Source organism: Orbicella franksi, chromosome 7 (genome assembly GCF_964199315.1).
Source record: "Orbicella franksi chromosome 7, jaOrbFran1.1, whole genome shotgun sequence".
In the NCBI taxonomy this organism is placed as follows: Eukaryota; Metazoa; Cnidaria; class Anthozoa; order Scleractinia; family Merulinidae; genus Orbicella; species Orbicella franksi.
The window spans coordinates 11,316,542-11,341,199 of NC_138151.1; the positions used below are offsets into that span (position 1 = coordinate 11,316,542).

General features: G+C 38.2%; 2 protein-coding genes across 2 annotated transcripts; both read left to right on the top strand.

Moving 5' to 3' along the window:
- The first annotated feature begins 252 nt into the window (after positions 1-252).
- Positions 253-23,825, top strand: LOC145491888 (uncharacterized). Its single transcript, XM_081471171.1, has 7 exons — positions 253-490; positions 9,397-9,515; positions 10,645-10,674; positions 11,230-11,335; positions 21,593-21,686; positions 23,162-23,401; positions 23,603-23,825. The coding sequence occupies exons 2-6, from the start codon at positions 9,437-9,439 to the stop codon at positions 23,384-23,386; spliced, it is 534 nt and encodes a 177-aa protein (XP_081327297.1). The 5' UTR covers positions 253-490; positions 9,397-9,436; the 3' UTR covers positions 23,387-23,401; positions 23,603-23,825.
- On the top strand, positions 647-9,403 carry LOC145491887 (uncharacterized). Its single transcript, XM_081471170.1, has 6 exons — positions 647-721; positions 1,857-1,886; positions 2,430-2,535; positions 5,399-5,504; positions 6,866-7,105; positions 7,319-9,403. Exons 1-5 carry the CDS (start codon positions 649-651, stop codon positions 7,088-7,090), a joined length of 540 nt encoding a protein of 179 aa, XP_081327296.1. The 5' UTR covers positions 647-648; the 3' UTR covers positions 7,091-7,105; positions 7,319-9,403.
- Positions 23,826-24,658: the final 833 nt, after the last annotated feature.

Sequence of the window (24,658 nt, forward strand, 5' to 3'; positions counted from 1 at the left end):
ATTATAATTTATGCGATGCGTCAGAGAGCGAGAGCGGACAATTTGATATAAGTTATCGTAAAAAACAAATTGACGTCATTATTTTATGCGTCTTTCCTGTTATTGACAATGAATTTCGTCATGGCATTGTCAAATCCACTCTGCTATCGCGTCATGGATCCACAACTACTTTGACAATGTTATGACGAAATTCATGATCAATAACGGGACAGACGCATGAAAAACTGACGTCAATTTGTTAAATCGTGGCATAAATGCAAGGCAAAAGGATCAAAGATAAAGCAAAACAAAATTAACTTTTCTGTTAATTTCAATACCTGTCAAAATATCTCTCTGATGCTTCATCTGTCGCGTACGTGTTCAGACTAAACAGCTTGGTGTTCAAGGGAATTTAACCAGTTATGCAGAAAATTTATTGGCGCTTTTTTAAGACCCTCTCTTCATCGGAACAATATCATAGAAAGGAATATTGTCTAATGTTTGAATGTTTGTGAGCAATCCACTCCTTATTTTGAGTTTTCTTCCCCCGTAAGAAACGTTTGTGGAAAAAAGACGACACCATCTTCGAATAAGAGATTTATTTCCTCGTGACTTCTTGTTTCGTTCAGACATCCCGTTGTCGAAGACAACTAACTTTTATCAAGCGGAATGAAGATCAACTTCGAAGCTGTTGGACTTTGTGTCGCTATAGCTTTATCTTTTGCTCCAAGTGTATTTGCAGGTATTTGGTTCTTGTTGTGTTCTTTCTTCTAAAGAAGGTTTTACAAACCTATACAAGTAAGCTTCATTGAACAACTTGGGAATTCAGTAGTTGGTTTCTTTATCAGTCAGACATTTTCCTTTTACAGACAGGCATTTATGAATAAACATTACTGACCACAATAGGTTCATCGTTCTTTCGCTGTAATTAGACAAAACATGGGCAAAACGAGTGTCAGAAGGCGAGTTAAATCTTTAGAACTAACGAACCTTTTATTACTGTCAGTGTGTATTATATATAATAATCGTATGATAACACTAAAAACGGTTTCAAACGCCTCCGTGAAGGCAGTAAAGAGACTCGGACCGGATCAAATTGGATCCTCACCGACCTAAATAGAATGGCAACGGATTCAAGAACATGGAGAACGAAATATAAATAATTTTTGCTATTCTTATCCAAATTCTTTACCTGCCTCACAAATATCCTGATAAGTTTCCAGTACAGTCAATATTGATTATCTCAAATAAAGATCTCTAGTTCTATAACACCTTTTTCTCATAAAATGATCAATTGTAATTTTTGTCGCTTTCTAAGGAGTTGACAGTTCAAAACGTGCAAAACAACACCGTCGCTAAATTTTTAAATAGCTGTACCTATATCAGCATGAGAAAATTTCCACCGATATCCATGTGTTGCGTGGCCGACATGCCAGCCAAATCTAACATCAGTTGTCAGTTATACTAGCTTATTGGTAAAAACTCTGCCTGAAAGAAAAAAAAGCAGTTCGAACAGTTTGTACCTGTGTACATGTCTTTCCAGGGCAACGATTTTCCCTATTTGTAGGCAGTTCTGTACGAACGCTCACAACAGGCAGTTCGATATTCGCTAATTTTGTTACTTTAGCATTACAGACTGTTCGTGCCAAAACCATAAAACTCCTTCATGCTTTGAAATTCCAGCTCAGTGTCGTTTCATGTTCTCTGTGAGATAATGAAAGTAAAACTTGCAACTGACGTGTAGTCTATGTATTCTAGCTGTATTCCTGCCACGTTATTACTCAGTTAGTCCATGACGTCTATTCCAAAAAATTCCAGCTCATGTATTTCTTATACTGTAAGTGGCTAATCATTGACTTGTTGTTTTCTTTGTGAAGGTCGGTACATCATCGGAAAAGAAGAAGATGGTAGGTTCCACTCTAAATTGTATTGTGTTTCTCCATCGCACTAGTGCATAAAAAAGAAGCAAGTATCCACTCTGTTTCCCAAGGTCTCCATACTGTGCAGCCTGTAAAACATTTTGCCTCGAAAATCTCAATGCCTCACCAACTAATTTTTGAAACTGGTACTCAAAATTTAGCAAAAGGTATACCAGCATGCAGAGGAATCAGTATTCAAAGGCTGGCAACAAGGAACGGCTTATGAAAAATAGACACCTTATTTGGCACTCAAAGAAAAGTAGACAAACAAAAAAGGCTTTGTATTTTTCCTAAAACGAGCACTCCACCATGAACTCTAGACTTTCAGAAAAGTCCTTCGCGGCCTAAAACCTCTCAGCTCGCTTCTCTCGCTTAGCTATTCTACCCTGAAACTCATGAGGTCGACTTGCGGCAAGTGAACTCTTTCCCTGTCTAAATATTACCAATTACAAGGTCACTTTTCCTTCTCTTATTTTACTGCTGGACTTTGTTCTTATGACTATTCCTTCAGTTTTTAAATTTGTTTTACAGAGACGTTGTTGAGTCTGAGCATTGCATTTCTGATGATCTGTAGCTTGTTTCTGCTGGTCAGCATTGTGGCAACCTTGATGATGTTTAGACGCACACGTGTATCTTGGTATGTGTAGAATAGTTTGAAGTGTTTCCAAACGGAGGCAGAGTGGCCTAGTGGTTTAAGGTGCTCTATTTTTGGTCTGGAGGTCCCGAGGTCAAATCCTCCACCCTGCCAGTAGATGGACTTGTGTTTGGTGGTCCCAGATTCAATTCCTCTACGCTTTGTAAATAGTCAGCTGGTCAGCCTCCCACCAGTTAGGATTTTTAACAAGTTTCTTTTCAATTAAAAATATATGTTTACTTGTTTCAGTGTCCCCAATTAGTACAGTTGTGAGGCCCCATTAGGGGGGGTCTGAATATCCCTTATACCATTAATTTTTGTCCCAAATATCCCGTATCCCATTAATTGCTGTAGTTTGTATCCCTATAATTCAAGTTAATACTGATGACGTCACTGCATGTGATAAGTCTGATTACCAAATAATGTAAAACACATTTTCGGGTGCGGTTTCATACTTTAAAATAGAAATCGAGTGCAAATAGGGTTTGAAGGATGATTACAATGTTTTTTTGGTGGAATGCTTTTACGCAGCATCCTGTTTAAGGTGGGAATTGTCTTTGAACTGAAGCAAGAACACAATTTTGTATTGTGTATCACTACAACTATTTCCCTGACCTGACAAGCTGGGTAGATGCACGGCGATCAAGTTTTTACGTCATGTACTTGTATTAATCTGTATTCTACTCAGAGGAGAATAATGGTGCAGTTGCTGGGGGTAAACTATGTTCAGTGTTGCTATTTAGTCATAGAATAAGAAAGCTGTTTCCTCTGGGCGCCTTGACTTTCTCCCAGATCTTGTGGTTGAAGCCCTAGCTCCTTGCTGAATTTGTCCCTCTTCCATTTCTGAAGCCTCAATAGACAATTCTTCCGCAGTCTCCCTGGCAGTAAGTGGATCTCCATAATCCTAGCACTGAACTACATAATTGAAGTATTCCTCTTCATTGAATACAACGAGGTCGTCTTCGAGAGTAGGACTCGAGACTTCTGCTAAAATGCCAATCATATCTATTGTGTAAAGCACTTGCGAATCATGAAAATGGAAGGGTAACAATAATTCTTTCGTGTAAACAGCCACTTCAAACTGCCTTTCCGAAGAAGATACGTTCTTTGTGCATCTACCCACGTAAAATGGGCTTGGAGTAGAAACGTTGACTGATAACCAGGCTTAATGATCACAAAGGATTGCTTCTTAAATAATGGAGGAACTGAAGAATCTGCCAGACTTTGTTGATTGGTTGTTTCTAAGTGGGCAAAGTCTACAGGTCGAGGCTGAGTTGGTTTTTCAACATAACAGTTGATTGGTAGGGTGCCGGGGTTATCCTTTGTTGACTTGTTTCTCACGGTAACTTGTCGTACACTCTGGCCAAATTCCTCCCGCCATTTTCTCATCTCTGCCAGCTGCTGGGTGGTGACTGCACTGTTTGTTGATGGCTTGGGCATTGTAGGGAGCCTCGAAAAAGGGAGGAATCCCTTCTGTTTAGTGTAATACGACGAGGAGCTAGTAAAGTAATTGAAGCCACACTGAGTACTTCGCTTCAAATGTCCTCTCAAGGTTGAAGAAAGTCTGTGTGAGAACTGCAGAACCAACGGCATGTCATTTCCCTCTCGCATTTCAGCAAAAAGATTCTCCACAACAAGGGTAGTAAGTGAAGACAAGTCAAGAACGTTAAGGAATGCTGGCTTAAGATCATTGACTTAAGATGATTTTCGATTTTGGTCAAAAATGACCATTTCATTGCTGGCTTTTCGTCTGCTTTGTAAATACAAGCAGTTTCTTCGTGAAGAACTTTGTCAACTTTCAACGCCGCCATGATCGAATGATAAGGCCAACTGTGAGGTTGATGCCCACGAGTGAAAGTGTCAAAAGTGGCGGGAAATTGAAGAAAGCCAGGTGGGGGAGGGGAGGGTTTTTCTGGGTAAAAATATGTCGGGGGTGGGGGGGGAGTGGTAACATTGTCAATATTTCATGGGGAAATACATTAATTCGCATTTGCAAGTACTTTTTTTTACTTTTCGCGGCGTCTTTCATATTGTTCAATTAACCTGTTTTATTCTGTCAAAAAAGGAAACTTTGACGTTCGATATCCCACTATCTCTTTTCTAAATATCCCATATCCCTATAATTTTTCCACGAAATATCCCGTATCCCTAAAAACCCTAATGGGGCCTCAGTTGTGCTAAAACACTTCGATACTTCATTAAAGTGTTTTTTTTTGTTATTTTATTTTCAAACGTAAGAGGGGACGAGGGGACTGGATACTAAAGAAAAATGAAAGAAAGAAGCAGAGAGCACCGATAACACACCACAAGATCCTTAAACCTTTTCCAAACAAAGTGTAATCTCTTATAAATAACCACCCATACAATTTGAAAGTTAATGCTAAGCTGATCATCCCAAACTATACACGACTATTTACCCCGAAAAACAACCATGGAAACTTCATACCGACTGATCAAATTTTTCTCACTGTACTATTATATTTAAATTCATTTTCTGGAAGTATCACCGTGCTCCACATTTTTGTTGTTGTAAAAATGGAATTTCTCGCAGCAGAATAAAATGGGTTCCGCAAAAACCCCTACTGAACTTACAACCTTTCTGCCTCTTGCTAAATAAGTTTTTGCTGTTCCTTGTCTATGAATAAGGGAAATTTATCTATTTAGCGACAAATATATTTAGCGAAATTGCATATCCCAGAGGAGGGGTTTCATTCAACCTCCCTCCCCCACCCCCCGTACCCTGCACGATGAGCCGATTATGGGTTTACCCGTACGTCCTAAGGTTAAGCTATCATTTAGCCAGAAACGTGTGTTACAAGCCTTTTTATCGAGAGCCTGATTGACAAAAGAGTTTTTCTGTCTTCAGGGGTAGTATGGATTACGCTTTAGAGGACTTGGATGTTAGGTATGAAAGCATGTATTCTGGCAAGCAGAATGGAGAGAACATGCCGGCACAGTATGAACAGCTCAAGGTGAGATAGCTTGGCTTACAAGATGTCGCTTATATCATGCAAATGATGCAATAAATTCAGTGGAATAGGCCCAATGCAAAAATGGCTGCCATTAATTTTTGTCACCGAGAAGAAGTGTTTGTCAACAGAAATATATATTTTTGTTTTAAAGCCATATTCCTATCTGACTGGAAATTACAGGGACATATATTACGTTAAAAACATGAAAACGAGGCTAGTCAGAGCATAGTAATTTTTTTCATACAAATGTCTTCAATTTAAATGTTTTAAAACTTTGCCATCGTTAACGTAAAAACACTTACATTTTCTGGAAAGTATATTATTTCATTTCTTTTGACGCTGTATCATACGTGGTTGAGGAAACGTTACCACGTAACAGAGATCAATGGCAGCAATTGTTGCATAAGGTCTATGGCCTCCATCGATCAGTAATACCTTAAACAAAACTCACTTCATTCATAAACTTGTCATCCTTGCCTCATTGCTTCATTGGTGAGTTTGCTCGAATTTGAAACGTGGTGATTAATCCGAAACCGAGGCCCCGTTCGTGCGCTAAGCATTGCCTTAGACAAGTGTTTTTCTTCACCTGCGGCCTCAGGTTAGGCTAATCTAGGATTAGATAAACACAAAATAAAGAAAGAAAGAAAACACTCGGTTAACGTTGACCGATCTCAAATGTATCCCGGATTACCGTCACTCTTTCGAAGAACGTATCTGCATGGCCTTGATGTTTAAATGATTTCCTGCAATGTTACTTCAACATGAAAAGAAATTACTTCAACATCCACCTTTCTAAGTGACGGGCGAACTTCGCATGCAAATATTACTCAGTATTTTTAAGATAAACGTCAGGGATTTCTTGATTTCAAGTCGTATTTTGGCACTCTTGTGCGCAAAAGGCTCAAACACTAGTTTGATAAGTTACAAATGTCGCCTACAAAGCAGTACAAATCTTAGAGGAGTCCCGCAAACTGTCTTTTGTAATATACATGTAGCCCAATGTATTAAATACTTTCTGTGTGACCCAGGTTTTAAAGCTCAAACATTTACAATTCAAAGGATATATGTACTCGTTTGAACTTTTGCTACCCAGCTTTGCCGGTTTTGAAAGCCGGCATTTCCTTCGATACTACCCCGAGAAAGCAAAAACTTTCTCCAACTACTAAATTCTGCAAGCTCTTTATTTCTGTGTGGTTAATTTATATCCAGCATGATGCCTCCTCTACGCAAATTCCCATGCTAATGAGTCAAAATGTAAACATGTGTAAATATGAATGGTGTTGCATCTGGCCTCGCTTTGATGGACAGGCTTAAGGCAACTCGGATTTGGCTTATTCAATTGCACTTTTCGCCTTCCACAGCTAAGTGAGCCAAGTAATGGATTTTATCAGTCTTTGGACAACACCAAGGAACGTGGCAAACAAAACAACAACAAGGACAAACAGGGTAAGGAGAACGGTCAAGAGGACGCCAGCGAGACAGAACTCAAAAACAGGCCACTGAGTTCCTTCCAGAATTCTGCTTACCAAAGTACTAGCATGAATTCTGGGCTGGATGTAGCTAAAGACTGTGAAACGCCGATGTAGAGTGGTTCTCGCAAGGTAAACTTGATGCAACCCTACTTTTATTCCAACAGATTGATTAATTGACTGACTGACTGACTGACTGACTGACTGACTGACTGACTGACTGACTGACTGGCTGACTGGCTGGCTGGCTGGCTGATTGATTGATTGATTGATTGATTGATTGATTGATTGATTGATTGATTGATTGACTAATTGATATACTTATCTTTATTTTTTTATTTGCAGGGTTTTCCTTTTGCATTGGCATAAAAGATGTTTACGTATTTCATTTAATACCACACAATTTGCTTTGAGACAAGTACTGTAGAATAAAAAATTCTGCCGGACTAAACCTTTAAATCAAAGCAACATATTGATTTTCAACATTGAATGTATAACTTTCTTTTGTAAGTTTTTTTAAGAGCAGAATTTTCTTCAGTTTTTGGTATGATGTCTGACCTTCCTTAGGTTATGTTTACTATGTACAAGTCACAGTTTTGCACAATAAAGCATTTAACGAAAGAGTTTCCTTTCTGTTCATTGGTAATAGGCTGCCATTTTTCTGGTATTCCTCTGCAATCAACTTCCATTTAACCAGTATTTAAACCCCTCGAGCAAATCAATCAGTGTGTGGCTCGAGCGTCGTAAAGTATACCACTTACAACTACAGAAAGGACATTGACTAATTAAACCACATTGAATGAGAGAAAATTAAACAACTGGAAGTAAAAAAAAAAGGAAAAACAGACAAATCATACATGAATGTAGGGATTAAATACGAGATATTCGCCAGTTTCAACAACGAGTCAACAGAAAGATATTAGGAATAAAGAGTTTCAACCGTTTAAGAACATTTTATTAACATAATATTGTTGTTCGTTTCTCAAAATACCTGGCATTTTTGTAATTCCACTCTTGACCGGTGATTTTTTGAGAGGAGTGGGGAGAGGATGCTTTCAGATTGTCCTAGCTGGCAGGCGAATGTGACATGTTCTATCCCTCTCCTCCCTCGAGAAACCTTCCTAAACAAAAGGAGAGATCAGCAATGTATAAAAATAGAACGTTTTCACATGACGTCCCAGCAGCCATATTGATGCACCAAAAGGACGAAATGGCGACCATGTTCGTGTCCAGTAAATCAATCCTGTTTGTGTTGAGCTCTTTACCAAATACAATCTTATTCCAACAAAGTTTTATGGCTGTTGGCCCCTGAATGGAAAAGCTCTGTACACTAGACTTCTAGATAGATGCAATAGCTTTTCGGATAATTTATGCCATTTTAGCGTATGTGTAGAAAGGAGAAAAGTTAATAGCAGCTACAGTTTATCTGCTGTTTCCAATATTGCGAACTTAAGTCATGCATAAACTTAAATTTAACCTAACTGTTTAAAAGATAATCCTTCTACGAGCAAACAGGAAATATCAAAGCGTTCCCCTCTTTTATTACTGTATATATAGGTCTTAGCATAGAAGAGCCACGCTTAGTGGAATGCTAAAAAACCTTTATTTTTTCAATTTTTTTTTTCCTGTTGTATTGGACCCTGGAAAGTTGAGTCAATTTGACAGAAGCTTCAAAAAGTAAACTGAAAGGTTTTGACCGTAAACTGCTTTGAGTCAATATTGAGTTGTAACAAACATCACATTTATATTTTACGATAACTGCAGAATTCTCGCGCGCTCACTGGCTAATTTTCATTGTCAATAAGCAGTCAGACACATGAATTTATAACTTATGCGATGCGTCAGCGAGCGAGAGCGGACAATTTGATATAAGTTATCGTAAAAAACAAATTGACGTCAGTTTTTCATGCGTCTGTCCAGTTATTGACAATGAATTTCGTCATAGCATTGTCAAATCCACTCTGCTATCGCGTCATGGATCCACAACTACTTTGACAATGTTATGACGAAATTCATGATCAATAACAGGACAGATGCATGAAAAACTGACGTCAATTTGTTAAATGGTAGCATAAATGCAAGGCAAAAGGATCAAAGATAAAACAAAACAAAATTAACTTTTCTGTTAGTTTTAATACCTGTTAAAAATCTCTCTGATGCTTCATCTGTCACGTGTTCAGACTAAACAGCTTGGTACTCAAGGGAATTTAACCAGTTACGCAGAAAATTTATTGGCGCTTTTCTAAGACCCTCGCTTCATCGGAACAATGTCATAGAAAGGAATATTGTCTAATGTTTGAATGTTTCAGAGCAATCTATTCCTTTCTTTGAGTTTCTTTCCCCCTAAGAAACGTTTGTGGAAAAAAGACGACACTATCTTCGAATAAGAGATTTATTTCCTCGTGACTTCTTGTTTCGTTCAGGCATCCCGCTGTCGAAGACAAGTAACTCTCATCAAGCGCAATGGGCATGAAGATCAACTTCAAAGCTGTTGGACTTTGTGTCGCTATAGCCTTATCTTTTGCTCCAAGTGTATTTGCAGGTATTTGGTTCTTGTTGTTTTCTTTCTTCTAAACAAGGTTTTACAAACCTTTAAAAGTAAGCTTCCGGCTAAACAACTTGGGAATTCAGAAGTTTGTGTCTTTATCAGTCAGACATTTTCCTTTTACAGACAGGCATTTATGAATAAACATTACTGACCACAATAGGTTCATCGTTCTTTCGCTGTAATTAGACAAAACATGGGCAAAACGAGTGTCAGAAGGCGAGTTAAATCTTTAGAACTAACGAACCTTTTATTACTGTCAGTGTATACTATATATAATAATCGTATGATAACACTAAAAAGGGTTTCAAACGCCTCCGTGAAGGCGGTAAAGAGACTCGGATCCTCACCGACCTAAATAGAATGGCAAAGGATTCAAGAACATGGGGAACGACATGTGAATAATTTTAATTATTCAACTTCTGTACCTGCCTCACAAATATCCTGATAAGTTTCCACTACAGTCAATATTGGTTATCTCAAATAAAGATCTCCAGTTCTAGAACACCTTTTCCTCATAAGATGATGAATTGTAATTTTTGTCGCTTTCTAAGAAGTTGACAGTTCGAAACATGCAAAACAACACCGAAGCTAAATTTTTAAATAGCTGTATCTATATCAGCATGAGAATATTTCCGCCGATGTCCATGTGCTGCGTGGCCGACATGCAAAGCGAATCTAACATCAGTTGTCGTTTATACTAGCTTATTGGGAAAAACTCTGTCTGAAAGAAAAAAAGCAGTTCGAACAGTTCGTACCTGTGTACAGGTCTTTACAAGGCAACTATTTTCTATATTGTTAGAAAGTTCTGTACGGACGCTCATAACAGGCAGTTATGCTTGCCAATTTTGTTACTTTAGTATTGCACTGACAGGCCAGCCAATTATTCTTGCCAAAATCAGTAAAACTCCTTCATGCTTTGAAATTCCAGCTCAGTGTCCTTTCATGTTCTCTGTGAGATAATGAAAGTAAAACTAGCAACTGACGTGTAGTCTATGTATTCTAGCTGTATTCCTGCCACGTTATAACTCAGTTAGTCCATGTCGTCTATTCCAAAAAATTCCTGCTCGTGTATTTCTTATACTGTAAGTGGCTAATACAATGACTTGTTGTTTTCTTACTGAAGGTCGGTACATCATCGGAAAAGAAGAAGATGGTAGGTCTCACTCTAACTTTTATTGTGTTTCTCCACCGCACTAGTGAACAAAAATGAAGTCAGCATCCACTCTGTTTCCCAAGGTCTCCATACTGTGCAGCCTGTAAAACATTTTGCCTCGAAAATCTCAACGTCTCACCGACTAATTTTTAAAACTGGTACTCAAAATTTAGCGAAGGGTATACCAGCAGGCAGAGAAATCAGTATTCAAAGGCTGGCAACAAGGAACGGCTTATGAGAAATAGACACCTTATTTGGGACTCAAAGAAAAGTAGACAAACAAAAAAGAAGCCTTTGTACTTTTTCCTAAAACGAGCACTCCGCTATGAACACGAGCTCTATCCTTTCAGAAAAGTCCTTCGCGGCCTAAAACCTCGCAGCTCGCTTCTCTCGCTTAGATATTCTACCCTGAAACTCATGAGGTCGACATACGGCAAGTCTAAATGAACTCTATCCCTGTCTAAATATTACCAATTACAAGGTCACTTTTCTTTCTTTTATTTTACTGCAGGACTTCGTATGACTATTTCTTCATTTTTTAAATTTGTTTTACAGAGACGTTGTTGAGTCTGAGCATTGCATTTCTGGTGATCTGTAGCGTGTTTCTGCTGGTCAGCATTGTGGCAGCCTTAATGATGTTTAGACGCACACGTGTATCCTGGTATGTGTAAAATAGTTTGAAGTGTTTCCAAACGGAGGCAGAGTGGCCTAGTGGTTCAAGGCGCTCTATTTTTGATCTGGAGGTCCCGAGGTCAAATCCTCCACCCTGCCTAGTAGATGGATTTGTGTTTGGTGGTCCCAGATTCCATTCCTCTACGCTTTGTAAATGGCCAACTGGTCAGCTTCCCACCACTTGGGATTTTTAACAAGTTTCTTTTCAGTTAAAAATATATGTTTACTTGTTTCAGTGTCCCCAATTAGTACAGTTGTGCTAAAACACTTCGATACTTAATTAAAGTGATTTATTTGTTATTTTATTTTCAAACGTAAGAGGGGACGAGAGGACGAGGGCGAGGGGACTGAATACTAAAGACTAAATGAAAGAAGGAAACAGAGAGCTCCGATAACACACCACAAGATGCTTAAACCTTTTCCAAACGGTGTTATCTCTTTTAAATCACCACCCATACAATTTGGAAGTTAATGCTAAGCTGATCGTCCCAAACTATACACGACTATTTACCCCGAAAAACACCAATGGAAACTTCATAACTACTGGTAAAATTTTTCTCACTGTACTATTATACTTAAATTCATTTTCTGGACGTGTTACTCCACATTTTTGTTGTTGTAAAAATGGAATTTCTCGCAGCAGAATAAAATGGGTTCCGCAAAAATCCCTACTGAACTTACAACCTTTCTGCCTCTTGCTAAATAAATTTTTGCTGTTCCTTGTCTATGAATGAGGTAAAGTTATCTATTTAGTGACAAATTTATTTAGCATCATTGCATATCCCAGAGGAGAGGTTTCATCCAACCTCCCTCCCTCCCCTGTACCCTGCACGATGGGGTTATGGGTTTACCTGTAGGTCCTAAGGTTAAGCTATCAGTTAGCCAGAAACGTGTGTTACAAGCCTTTTTATCGAGAACCTGATTGACAAAAGAGTTTTTCTGTCTTCAGGGGTAGAAGGGATTACGCTTTAGCACTGGAAAATTTGAGCCATTTACAGACTTCGTTAAAACTCTGTAAAATGTCAACATTTCCTTTGTAAATTTCATTGTCTGTAAATTTGCACACTTACAGAGATTTTGTAATCTCTGTTAAAACTCTGTAAATTTTAGTACATGTTTCGCGGTCAGATCGCATAAAATGTCCACGAAATGTTGCTATTTTTCTTGTAAATGTTTCGTAAAATTTAGAGATTTTATGGCATTTAAAGAAATCTCTGTAAAATGTCCACATTTTCTCTGTAAAAAGGGCAGGAGAAAAATCTCTGTAAAATCGAAAACATAAAATCTTCGTATTATGTCTGTAAAGTTTAAGTTAAAATAATATCATAAAGTGTTATTAAAATCTACACAAATAAACTGCACACAATGTCACACAAAAGTACACATAATGTCTGTAAGATGTAAGCATTTTATTGGTGTAAATCTCTGCAAAATTTCCACATTTTCTCTGCAAAATCAGCCTGTACAAAAGGAACGGTTACAAAAGCCGTAAGACATAATCTCAATAAAATCTCTGTAAAAAGCAAACAGAATATTGCGTTAAATCTTAGTACAATGTAGACAAATAAACTACACAGCAGGTCAAACAAAAGTACACATAATGTCTGTAAAATCAGCAAATAAAATAGGAAGGTATTGAGAACCAGAACATTATCTTATGACACTTCTTACAACGAGAGGTTTACAAACAGCAAAATAAGGACTGTAGCAGGTTTACACAAAATAAAATAACCTTTGTGCCTTTCAATAACCAATAAATTCTGAAGTTCAAAGTTGTGCAACTAACAATTGAGATTTACGCTGCACATATCAAAATTATGACATACAAATGAAAGGACCTTGGGAGTAAGTACTTTATTTAGACACATTTCACCAGTGAGCCTGGGGCTCGTTTGAATGTGAACGTGTTTGCTAAAATTAAAATGTAAAATTTAAATATATTATCTATTCAATAAAAGTACAAAAACTAGACTATAAAATTGAAAATTGAAAAACTAGACTATAAAATTTAAAAACTAAACTAAGAAAGAAGATATAAACACAAACAAACTGGATCAAACTGGTGGCGTGACCTTTTAACTCTCAGAAAATTTTGGTTTCCTTCGATGTTCCTAAGATAATTGACAGCAGTGTAATTTGGTAATATCATTCCATAAATGAAGGTATATTAGCAGGCGGTGTTGGACACGACTCGCAAAGCATGCCGGGAGAAATTTTGCCTGGAGCTCATTTTCATCTGATCGCTGAACGGCAAACATCTCTACGCGCTGATGGTGATGTGAAAATATGACTTATAGGAGGTTCGTTCGCATCCGATGCTGAAAGAAATCTGGAATGACATCCATATGAAGTGTTCCGCAGGCCAAGTAATAGCTCTAGATGACTTCTGCTCGATTTACAAAGCCACCATTTTCAGTGCTAAACAGATGATTTTAGGAATCGAAGCTTCGCGGTTCGTCGAATCTCTACGGTTGAAAGATAAATTATTTCCGTTTCTGACCTCTTCGAATTCGATCTTAACTTGCCGGAATTGAACCTACCTTCGGCACTTTCCTTCTTAGATATCTCGACTTGTGTGTGTGTGAAGTGTATCAGTGTATCGCAGGCCAACAACATGGTTGTTGAGAGATATTTGGTTTTCGTTCGACGATAAGAGAGCTGAGAAGTAAAACCTACGAAGAAAAGGGTTGAATAATTTGAAATCAAAGCAATGTTTTGTCCTTGAAAACTTGATTAATCGAGTCCCGCTGTATTTCCTTATTAACCAAAAGGAACCATAAACAACTTGCTAATGAGCTATGGCTCTTTCAAAATAACAAAAATAATTTGCAATAAATGGAATTAAAAAACTAGAAGCTTAATGGGAGAAGTAGAGTATGTTTTGCTTCAATGTAAGTGGTAAAAAATATTTGTATTCGTCCCGTGTACCAGGTCACACTTCCAGCAAATTCTTGTTCAACTTACAAATCCAAGATTAAATATGTACTGTGTGGATCTATTTTGTAGACAATGGGATAACACGATTTTGGTCTTGTTCAACTTCTTGAATGTGTTTAAAGTAAAAGGTCTACAAATGACTTTGCCTCAGACATTGCCACTAGCAATATCAATGTTCAAACTGATGAGAGTTTGAGATTTCTCTTTGCCTAGTGCTTAGGTGTTGGATGTAACTTGTATCTGCTCCAAGTGTCCATTCTTGGGTTCTCAGTACATGTGGGGCCATGTAAAAGGGAAATCAGGCTCAATGGAAAGAAGACTCGGTTGAGTTACATGAAATGAATGCTTTGGACAAATAATATACCTCATGCTATTTAAAGTGGTTGCAACTAAAATTGCAGATGGAAGATGTGAAAAAAAAAACAATGATTTACATTTACTTGTAAAATAATAATTCAATTCCTAAGTATGTTTTTTAAACTGAATATTTGCAAAGTACTGACAAGCACAACAAAAAAACCAGCAAAATAGCACAAAAACCATATTCTGGAAACAGCAGCCAACATTAAGTTCACTTATAAATTAGTAAACTGGAAGACTGTGAATGATAGGCATGGTCAATTAGCAATGACTGAATTGCATGTCCTCATATCACAACTGTGCTGAAGTTTAAGGTTCAATGTAACTTGTGTAAACTAAAGGGAGCTCCTTACCCAGAACAGTGCTATGCAGGTCATTTGAAATATCTATCAGTTTAAAATTTATCATTTACTGCAAGTCCTGTGGTCAACAACACAGTGATCATGTACCAATATTAACATTTCCTACATTGGCTGTTAAATATTTTGCCAAAAACAGTCTCCACAGCACTACCTCGTGTTGACTCGTAATGACTGTGACCAACTGAATTCAGAATAATCTAGCATGTAGCTGTATCCTAGATCATCTATAGTGAGATGCTTTCACTGAGATAACTAAACTGTAACAACATTTTTTAAGATACAAGCAGATGCACTATATTGAACACTTGCAGTAGCTCTTAAAACTTGGGATTGCCATGCAGCTTTCTAAGTAGTCACTTGCATTATGTCATTATGTATTCTGTTTTGGTCTATTCCATTCTAAATTTGATATCCTAAACAGCAGCATGCTGTAGCTTTCCTTGTTAGATCACTACAGTGTAAGTGGATAAATTTAGTTCTTAGGAAATATAGCAAAGTTAATTCCAAGCCCATAGTCTTTTAAAATACCAGTGGGTAATTCAGCATTTGCTTCAAACACATTGGCTGGTTCTGCTCCAGGTGGGTTGACAATTATGCGTAACTATACACTTGAAACACTTATTATTTATTGATGTATAGTCTCCCACTACTACCAACATTCAAAGGAAAACAAGCATAAAGAAGTGGGAGATCAAAAATAATCAGTCACAGACGACTGAACAATAACATCCGATCCAAGAGTAGTAAATTTCTGTTAGAGATAACAATTCAAGACAGGCAGTGATCATGATAGTGAAAATTCACTGTAAATGAGATGATATCTTTAATGGACTAGCATCCAAAGCAGGATTCAAAAATCTTGAACATCGGCCAAACAAACGGATGACATACGCACTACAAAAAAAAAAAAACATAACAAGAAAACATTAAGATGTAAAGGGAACAAGCCGAGCCACAAAATACCAAGGGTAGAAATCACACAATCACTCCTGCGAAATACCGCGAACATCCGACACATCAAGGAAAATACCCCAACTTCAAGTCCGATTTTGACCGTTAAAACGGCGGGGCCCGCCCGGCAGGTATATTTTGCAGGGTGCAGGGTGCAGGTTGTAGGTTGAAATGTAATTATAACTGGAAAACCGCTGGCACTTGAAAGAACGTACAGTTGGTAGAATTACCGTGACTGTTACATAACGCTGTTTACAGTCGCTCAGAAAGGTGGCTTCCACGTAAGTGCCAAACCGACTGAAGCGATGGGAGGAGAGTGTATTTCAATGATTTTAAGCCTGCAATGAATTATTGTTTTTGAAGAAACATCTGAAATATCATCTGAAATATCTGCTGAATTTGGTTTCTTCCCTGTGAGTACCAAAATGAAAGCACATTGAGCTTGTGCCAGTATATTCCGTCGGTTAAAGTCTTAAGACTTATATTATTTCATTTCTTTATTTATTTGCTTCATTTGTGATGGCAATCTTCTGTTGTTGAGGGAAGACTCGAGCCAAATCTGGAATCGATGGAGACATCTGTGGAGCGGCCATCCAGATGGCTTTGAAGAGATTTCACCAGTCTCTGCGTGTCGATCGATAAGTACTTATAGCGGATCGATCGTGTTTTCGATGGACATGGGAACATCGCTCAAACCAAGTGCGATCACAAACATGTTGGGAAGCGTACGAAGTCTCTAGTTTCTGTATACGGCGTAACAAGTTAGAAGATTGCCAAAGAAGGCCTAAATATTAATAACAGCGCGTTTTCACTACGTGAAAGAGGCGAACTACTTTATGTAAGAACCCCCGACGAGTATATAGGTTATCAATTATTTTTAGTGCCAGCGGTTTTTCAGTTATAATTAAATTTCAACCTGCAACCTGCACCCTGCACCCTGTAAAATATACCTGCCGGGGCCCGCCTGGGCCCGCCGGACTTTTCTTAAAGCTCAACTCTCGAACTAAAGTTTCATGCAAAAAAAAATTCACAATACTGATCCCTGTTACCCTGCAAACGACCAAACGAATATCCATGTCAGGCGCGTGTGGTAAACAAACGTTTTCAACATAGCATGATTTCCATTGACTAGTTCTGATGCAAAAATTGCTTACCTGCACTTGAGGCTTGGCAAACAACTGGTCTAGATATTACACTAGCAGCTCCTAGAAAAGGTTCGTTTGATTCTCATGATGAATGCAGATATCGGTCGAGAAATGACAACCTACTCTCCGTTCGCAACGAAAAATGTGTCCGCCATTGCTCCGGCTGAGACGACATATGATTGGTCGAATACTGTCACGTGAATCGTGTCCAACACCGCCTGGTATATTACAGCGGTTTTCAACTGAGTGTTGTAAAACCAAAACACAACTAATTACTTACCAATTAGACTACACGGCCAGTCTCGTTCATCATACTTAAACCAAAACCAAAACCAAACCTAAAGGTATTCTTTGATTACTTAATTCGACACTCAATTGAAAACTGCTCTAAAGAAATAATCTATTAAACTAATAAGTCCACCTTGATGTTCATTTTTTTACACTACTGTACAAAACCATTACTAATACTACTATTGTTGACACTACAGTCTTAATAACAGCCGATTTAAAACACTTGTCTCAAGATATATGTATCATAGCAATAAGAAAAATTCAATCTAAGATATCAGCAATCAATAATACTGTCAAAGCTCTCCCTGCAGCCATCTCAAGAATTCACAAAAGAGCTCTTATATACAACCAGGGATTAAAACAATATAACCTGGTCTTTTATGTGAACGTTTAGCATAAAGCCTGGGACATGTACATGTAAATGGTCACTCTCTTGTGCGAGTTTTTAGCGTTAAAAGCCTGGGGCATGAAAATGTTCATTTGCGGTATTCCCAGCAGTTGTAAATATCCTGAAAATAATTGCCTTTGATACATGGAAGAGATTCTTGGATTAACAGGTAAGGTAACTACATGTACAAGTTTCAGATTGAAACCTGCAAATCTCTCATTTGAATGATGAAAATATTGCACACTCCTTTAATGGCTGCTTTCAAGAGCTTAAAAATAATTTATAAACAATTAGATTAGCTGGTACTTCTCAAAGGTGCTCATGGTTGCTAAGGGAGAAGATCCTTTTAATTGCAGCGTGTGTGACAATTCAGAAGGGGGTCAAAATAGTGGTTGTAACTACCTGTAGGTCAGAAACAGATGCAAAACATGTTTGCATAACTGTAAAATACACTTTAACCTCTCACTACGGACACCTCCACAATAAGGACAGCTTATTTGGTCCCAGAAAAACTAGAATTATTATAATCTGTACCTCTATAATATGGACACCTCCATAATATGGACACTCACCTCTGGCCCTTTGCTCTTCATATTTAGGAAGGTCCACCATAAATTGAAAATGCTTCCAGATTGTACATATGTGCAGTGCATACACTCAATTAACATGTAAAAAAATAATTTGGCTTAATATTTGTGTCATCTGAGTGACTCAAATGGAGCTTTCTTAATGCTTAACCATTCATTAAATGATTTATTCCTAACTATCCACATGTAGTGACGTCAAATACAATTAGTGCTATATACACATACATAAATATAATATACATTTACAACAATGGAATAGCCTCCTGAAGCTTGATAGTATTTTCACAGTTCTTGTAATGTTACTCTTTCATTCTACAACTGAAAGAAAGAAAGAAAGAAAGAAAGAAAGAAAGAAAACAGTGTTATTACTGCTACATAAATGCCCAACAGTCGTAACAAAACAAGATGCATGTAAATCACAATGACAAGTGCATGTACTGTCAAACTGCTCAACAGTGCAGATGGCCAGTCCAACAATCCATTAAATTTTCTAAATCAGTATTGAAGACCAAATGTATATGTATAGTACTTTATTTACAATATTTAGTCGTCTAGATAATTGTCGAATATCTTGCATGGAGCAAGGTACATTTTAATTGACAGCAATACCATTATATTGATTTGGCTGAGGGATACAATTAAGTGACATCGCAGATCATCTTTCAAATTATTCTCACATTCCAATAATATTGATTCTTACTTATGATCAATTAGGAAGGACAGACCTACATTTCAAGAATAGATGACACCATCAACATTTTTTTTTTTTTTTTTTTGGTTTCTTTATTATATAAAACAGATAGATTCCATGTTGCCATGCATCTGTTCAGGAATTGATCACACCAGACATGACAAGATGACCCCAAGATGTAGTAAGAACATCAGTGACACACTCGGTTATCACATTAGCCGCTGTTCCGAAAAATGAGCCCGCACTTCCTTCCATCTCACAGTTCTCGTGAGATGAATCATATTTTGCTACGTATTACCCGGGTGGTCGCAAGCTTTGGGAAATTACTGAACAAATTGAGATAAGCTTTAAATTCGTGCAAATCAAACTAGTCAGTTGATCGATATATGGCCGATTGTATTTAAAAACTTAATCAACCTTCGTTCTGGTATACCCTCTGATTGGTTAATTTTGACAGGATATGTCAACATTCGAGCGTTACTTACGCAAAGGAGAAATGCGATATGGCGGTCAGTGTAAAATGGGATTGACGGACCTACACGACTAATACGGTCCGTGACATTTGTACATTTACCGCTATCTCCTCGGTCTCCGGACCTTTCTTTCTTTCAAATGTGTTTATGAAGCGTACTTTATGTTGTGTTATTAGGGCCCGGCTGTTTGATTCCAACTATTTACAGGTACAGTATGTTGCTTCTTTTCACGGATATCATATTTATCATACTTAATCATTTATCTTTGCCCGATTTTTCGTCGAAGACTGCCGTAGCTTTACTTCGAGCAAGAACGTCTTGATTTGCCGGTCGATACCGTCCTGTCGAGTTTTAGCACCCTTCGCGCAAGGAGCATCTCCAGTCAACGATCTAGCGTTCGTTTGTCGTTTTGGCAAGAATTATTTCTCAACACATCTGCTGACAACTAAGATCCACGAGCCGGCGGTCATGTTACGGGTCCCTTTAGGAAGGACCTTTTGTAAAGTTTGCCCAAGGGCGTTCTTTCGCTTTCTCTCGCCGCACTTCTCCCCTATTTTTTCACTCGCCGTTCTTTGCGATGCACCCCAACTGACCAGAGTTTGGTCCGCTCAGATTTGTAGTTGATTGATGATACCTGGCTTCGGAATTTTAAGGAGGGGAATTTACATAGTCCCTGGACCAAAATATGCTTTCTTTTTGATGCCCCGAGTATGTCAATTTATAGAGATTTTATGGTGCTCCGATTATGTCAATTTACAGAGATTTTGCAGAGATTTTATGGTGCCCCGAGTATGTCAATTTACAGAGATTTTATGGTGCCCCGAGTATGTCGATTTACAGAGAATTTGCAGAGATTTTATGATGCCCCGAGTATGTCAATTTACAGAGATTTTATGGTGCCCCGATTATGTCAATTTACAAAGATTTTGCAGAGATTTTATGGTGCCCCGAGTATGTCAATTTACAAAGATTTTACCGTGCCCCGAGTATGTCAATTTACAGAGATTTTATGGTGCCCCGATTATGTCAATTTACAGAGATTTTATGGTGCCCCGAGAATGTCGATTTACAGAGAATTTGCAGAGATTTTATGATGCCCCGAGTATGTCAATTTACAGAGATTTTATGGTGCCCCGAGTATGTCAATTTACAGAGATTTTATGGTGCCCCGATTATGTCAATTTACAAAGATTTTGCAGAGATTTTATGGTGCCCCGAGTATGTCAATTTACAGAGATTTTATGGTGCCCCGAGTATGTCGATTTACAGAGAATTTGCAGAGATTTTATGATGCCCCGAGTATGTCAATTTACAGAGATTTTACCGTGCCCCGAGTATCTCAATTTACAGAGATTTTATGGTGCCCCGAGTACGTCAATTTACAACGATTTTACCGTGCCCCGAGTATGTCAATTTACAGGGATTTTATGGCGCCCCGAGTATGTCGATTTACAGAGAATTTGCAGAGATTTTATGATGCCCCGAGTATGTCAATTTACAGAGATTTTACGGTGCCCCGAGTATGTCAATTTACAGAGATTTTATGGTGCCCCGAGAATGTCGATTTACAGAGAATTTGCAGAGATTTTATGATGCCCCGAGTATGTCAATTTGCAGAGATTTTACGATGCCCCGAGGATGTCAATTTACAGAGATTTTATGGTGCCCCGAGTATATCAATTTACAGAGATTTTGCAGAGATTTTATGGTGCCCCGAGTATGTCAATTTACAGAGATTTTATGGTGCCCCGAGTATGTCAATTTACAGAGATTTTACATGATCAGGCTAAACCTGTAAAATCTTTGTAAGTGGTAAATTTACAAACATTCTTAGAAGATTTTGTTAAGTCTGTTAATTATGAGTCCCATCCTCTTACTCTAGCTGCTACAATTTAGAAACATTTTACAAACATTTTGAAATGAACAGAACTGAAAACTAAACAAAATGTTTGTAAAATAAATTTACAGACATACTGTTTTTAAGCAGAATAAGTACCAAAGTCTGTAAATTCAGGATCTACGGACATTTCATTAAGTCTGTAAATGTGTTAAATTTTCCAGTGAAATTACAGAGGACATGGATGTCAGATATGAGAGCATGTATTCTGGCAAGCAGAATGGAGAGAACATGCCGGCACAGTATGAACAGCTCAAGGTGAGATAGCTTGGCTTACAAGATGTCGCATATATCATGCAAATGATGCAATAAATTCAGTGGAATAGGCCCAATGCAAAAATGGCTGCCATTAATTTTTGCCACTGGGAAGAAGTGTTTGTCAACAGAAATATATAATTTTGTTTTAAAGCCATATTCCTATCTGACTGGAAATTACAGGGACATACATTATGTTAAAAACATGAAAACGAGGCTAGTCAGAGCAGAGTAATTTTTTTCATACAAATTTCCTAAATTTAAACGATTTAAAACTTTGCCATCGTTAACGTAAAAACACTTACATTTTCTGGAAATTATATTATTTTATTTCTTTTGATGCTGTATCATACGTGGTTGAGGAAACTTGACCACGCAACAGAGATCAATGGCAGCAATTTTTGCATAAGGTCTATGGCACCCATCGATCAGTAATACCTTAAACAAAACACACTTCATTCATAAATTTGTCATCCTTGCCTCATTGCTTCATTGGTAAGTTTGCTCGAATTTGAAACGTGGTGATTAATCCGAAACCGAGACCCCGTTCGTGCGATAAGCATTGCCTTAAACAAGTGTTCCTCTTCACCCACCCTGCATGGCCTTGATGTCTAAATGATTTCCTGCAATGTTACTTCAACATGAAAAAAAAATTACTTCAACATCCACCTTTCTAAGTGACGGGTGAACTTCGCATGCAAATATTACTCGGTATTTTTAAGATAAACTTCAGGGATTTCTTGATTTCAAGTCGTATTTTGGCACTCTTGTGCGCAAAAGGCTCAAACACCAGTTTGATGAATTACAAATGTCGCCTACAAAGCAGCACAAATCTTAGATGAGTTCCGCAAACTGTCTTTTGTAATATACATGTAGCCCAATGTATTAAATACTTTCTGTGTGACGCAGGTTTTAAAGCTCAAACTTTTACAATTCAAAGAATATATGTGCTCGTTTGCACTTTTGCTACCCAGCTTTGCCGGTTTTGAAAGCCGGCATTTCCTTCGATATTACCCCGAGAAAGCTAAAATTTTCACCAAGTACTAAATTCTACAAGCTCTTTACTTCTGTGTAGTTAATTTATATCCAGCGTGATGCCTTCCCTAGACAAATTCCTATGCTAATGAGGCAAAATGTAAACAAGTGGTCAGTGGCTGTGCTCAGCAAACATACTCCTAGTCCTCCTAGTCGCTTCATGCTACAGAAACCGGGATAAGCTCCGGCCTGATGGGCCACTTGGTTCCTATGCAGATTTAACCTAGGTCACAGAATAGGCTGTTTCCGAACTACCTTTAGCCTCTTTCTCAAAGCGAGTCTTGGTGCCCATCCTTACATATGGAAATGAGATTTCATTCACGCTGCACATGCAAATTTAACTCATTTTGATATGAATGGTGTTACATCTGGCCTCGCTTTGCTGGAGAGGCTTAAGGCAACTCGGAATTGGCTTATTCAATTGCGCTTTTCGCCTTCCACAGCTAAGTGAGCCAAGCAATGGATTTAATCAGTCTTTGGACGACACCAAGGAACGTGGCAAACAAAACAACAACAAGGACAAACAGGGTAAGGAGAACGGTCAAGAGGACGCCAGCGAGACAGAACTCAAAAACAGGCCCCTGAGTTCCTTCCAAAATCCTGCTTACCAAAGTACTAGCATGAATTCTGGGCTGGATGTGGCTAAAGACTGTGAAACGCCGATGTAGAGTGGTTCTCGCAAGGTAAACTTGATGCAAGCCTACTTTTATTCCAACAGATTGATTAATTGACTGACTGACCGACTGACTGACTGACTGACTGACTGACTGACTGACTGACTGACTGGCTGGCTGGCTGGCTGGCTGGCTGATTGATTGATTGATTGATTGATTGATTGATTGATTGATTGATTGATGGACCTATCTTTATTTTTTTATTTGTAGGGTTTTCCTTTTGCATTGACATAAAGGATGTTTGCGTATTTCATTTAATGCTACACAATTTGCTTTGAGACAAGTACTGTAGAATGAAAAATTTTGGCGGACGAAAACTTTAAATCAAAGCAACATATTGATTTTCAACATTGAATGCATAACTTTTTTATGTAGGTTTTTTTAAGAGCAGAATTTTCTTCAGTTTTTGGTGTAATGTCTGACCTTCCTTAGGTTATGTTTACATTGTATTATGTACAAGTCACAATTTTGCACAATAAAGCATTTAACGAAAGAGTTTCCTTTCTGTTCATTGGTAATAGGCTGCCATTTTTCTGGTATTCCTCTACAATCAACTTCCATTTAACCAGTATTTAGACCCCTCCAGCAAATCAATCACTGTGTGGCTCGAACGTCGTAAAGTATACCACTTACAACTACAGAACGGACAGCGTTTTCTTATTATTTCTCCCATTTCAATCCTAAAATATACTTCGACGGCTAAAAATGGTGACGTTTCATCATGAACACCCTAACTGAGTGAGACCAGAATCCTTGATTTATACCCTAAGCGAAACGACGAGCATCCCCGACCATTTCATATGGGAGTGCCCCCCCCCCCCCTCCAGGGAACGATGCACATGTAAAAGTCAAGGGGTAAAACAACTATGATTGATTGGTTCTAACTTTGGTACAGTAACAATTTCAGCTTATGTAGTACGTTATTTGATGGCGGAACTAGTTTTGCTCCGATTGCTTTTACCAGGGATCATTTTCATCCATTTACAACCCACCTACCATGCATAATGAACAAACATTGCGACCTGATAGCCTGAAATGTCTGTCATCTCTCCCCCCCTCCCCCCCTGCGGGCCCCCTCCCCTCGCCTCCTAGATCAGCTTTATCCCCGGGTGAGGGACTTCTCTCCTGCCTGGGGATTACGCTGATGTGATCTGAAAGCAGGATTGCATAAAAACTGTCCTTAAATAGCTGGAAACGCAAGCCTCGCCGTTTAAAAAAAGTAATTTCTGACTGAGGTTGCCTGTACGTATTAAATTGACTGCTTAG

Bases quoted from the DNA above. Each gene is read 5' to 3' on its own strand.
- LOC145491887 (XM_081471170.1), top strand. From the start codon at position 649: ATGAAGATCAACTTCGAAGCTGTTGGACTTTGTGTCGCTATAGCTTTA. The intron at 722-1,856 runs GTATTTGGTTCT...TTCTTTGTGAAG, and splicing joins TGCTCCAAGTGTATTTGCAG to GTCGGTACATCATCGGAAAA. The intron at 5,505-6,865 runs GTGAGATAGCTT...CGCCTTCCACAG, and splicing joins CACAGTATGAACAGCTCAAG to CTAAGTGAGCCAAGTAATGG.
- LOC145491888 (XM_081471171.1), top strand. From the start codon at position 9,437: ATGGGCATGAAGATCAACTTCAAAGCTGTTGGACTTTGTGTCGCTATA. The intron at 10,675-11,229 runs GTAGGTCTCACT...TTTGTTTTACAG, and splicing joins CATCGGAAAAGAAGAAGATG to AGACGTTGTTGAGTCTGAGC. The intron at 21,687-23,161 runs GTGAGATAGCTT...CGCCTTCCACAG, and splicing joins CACAGTATGAACAGCTCAAG to CTAAGTGAGCCAAGCAATGG.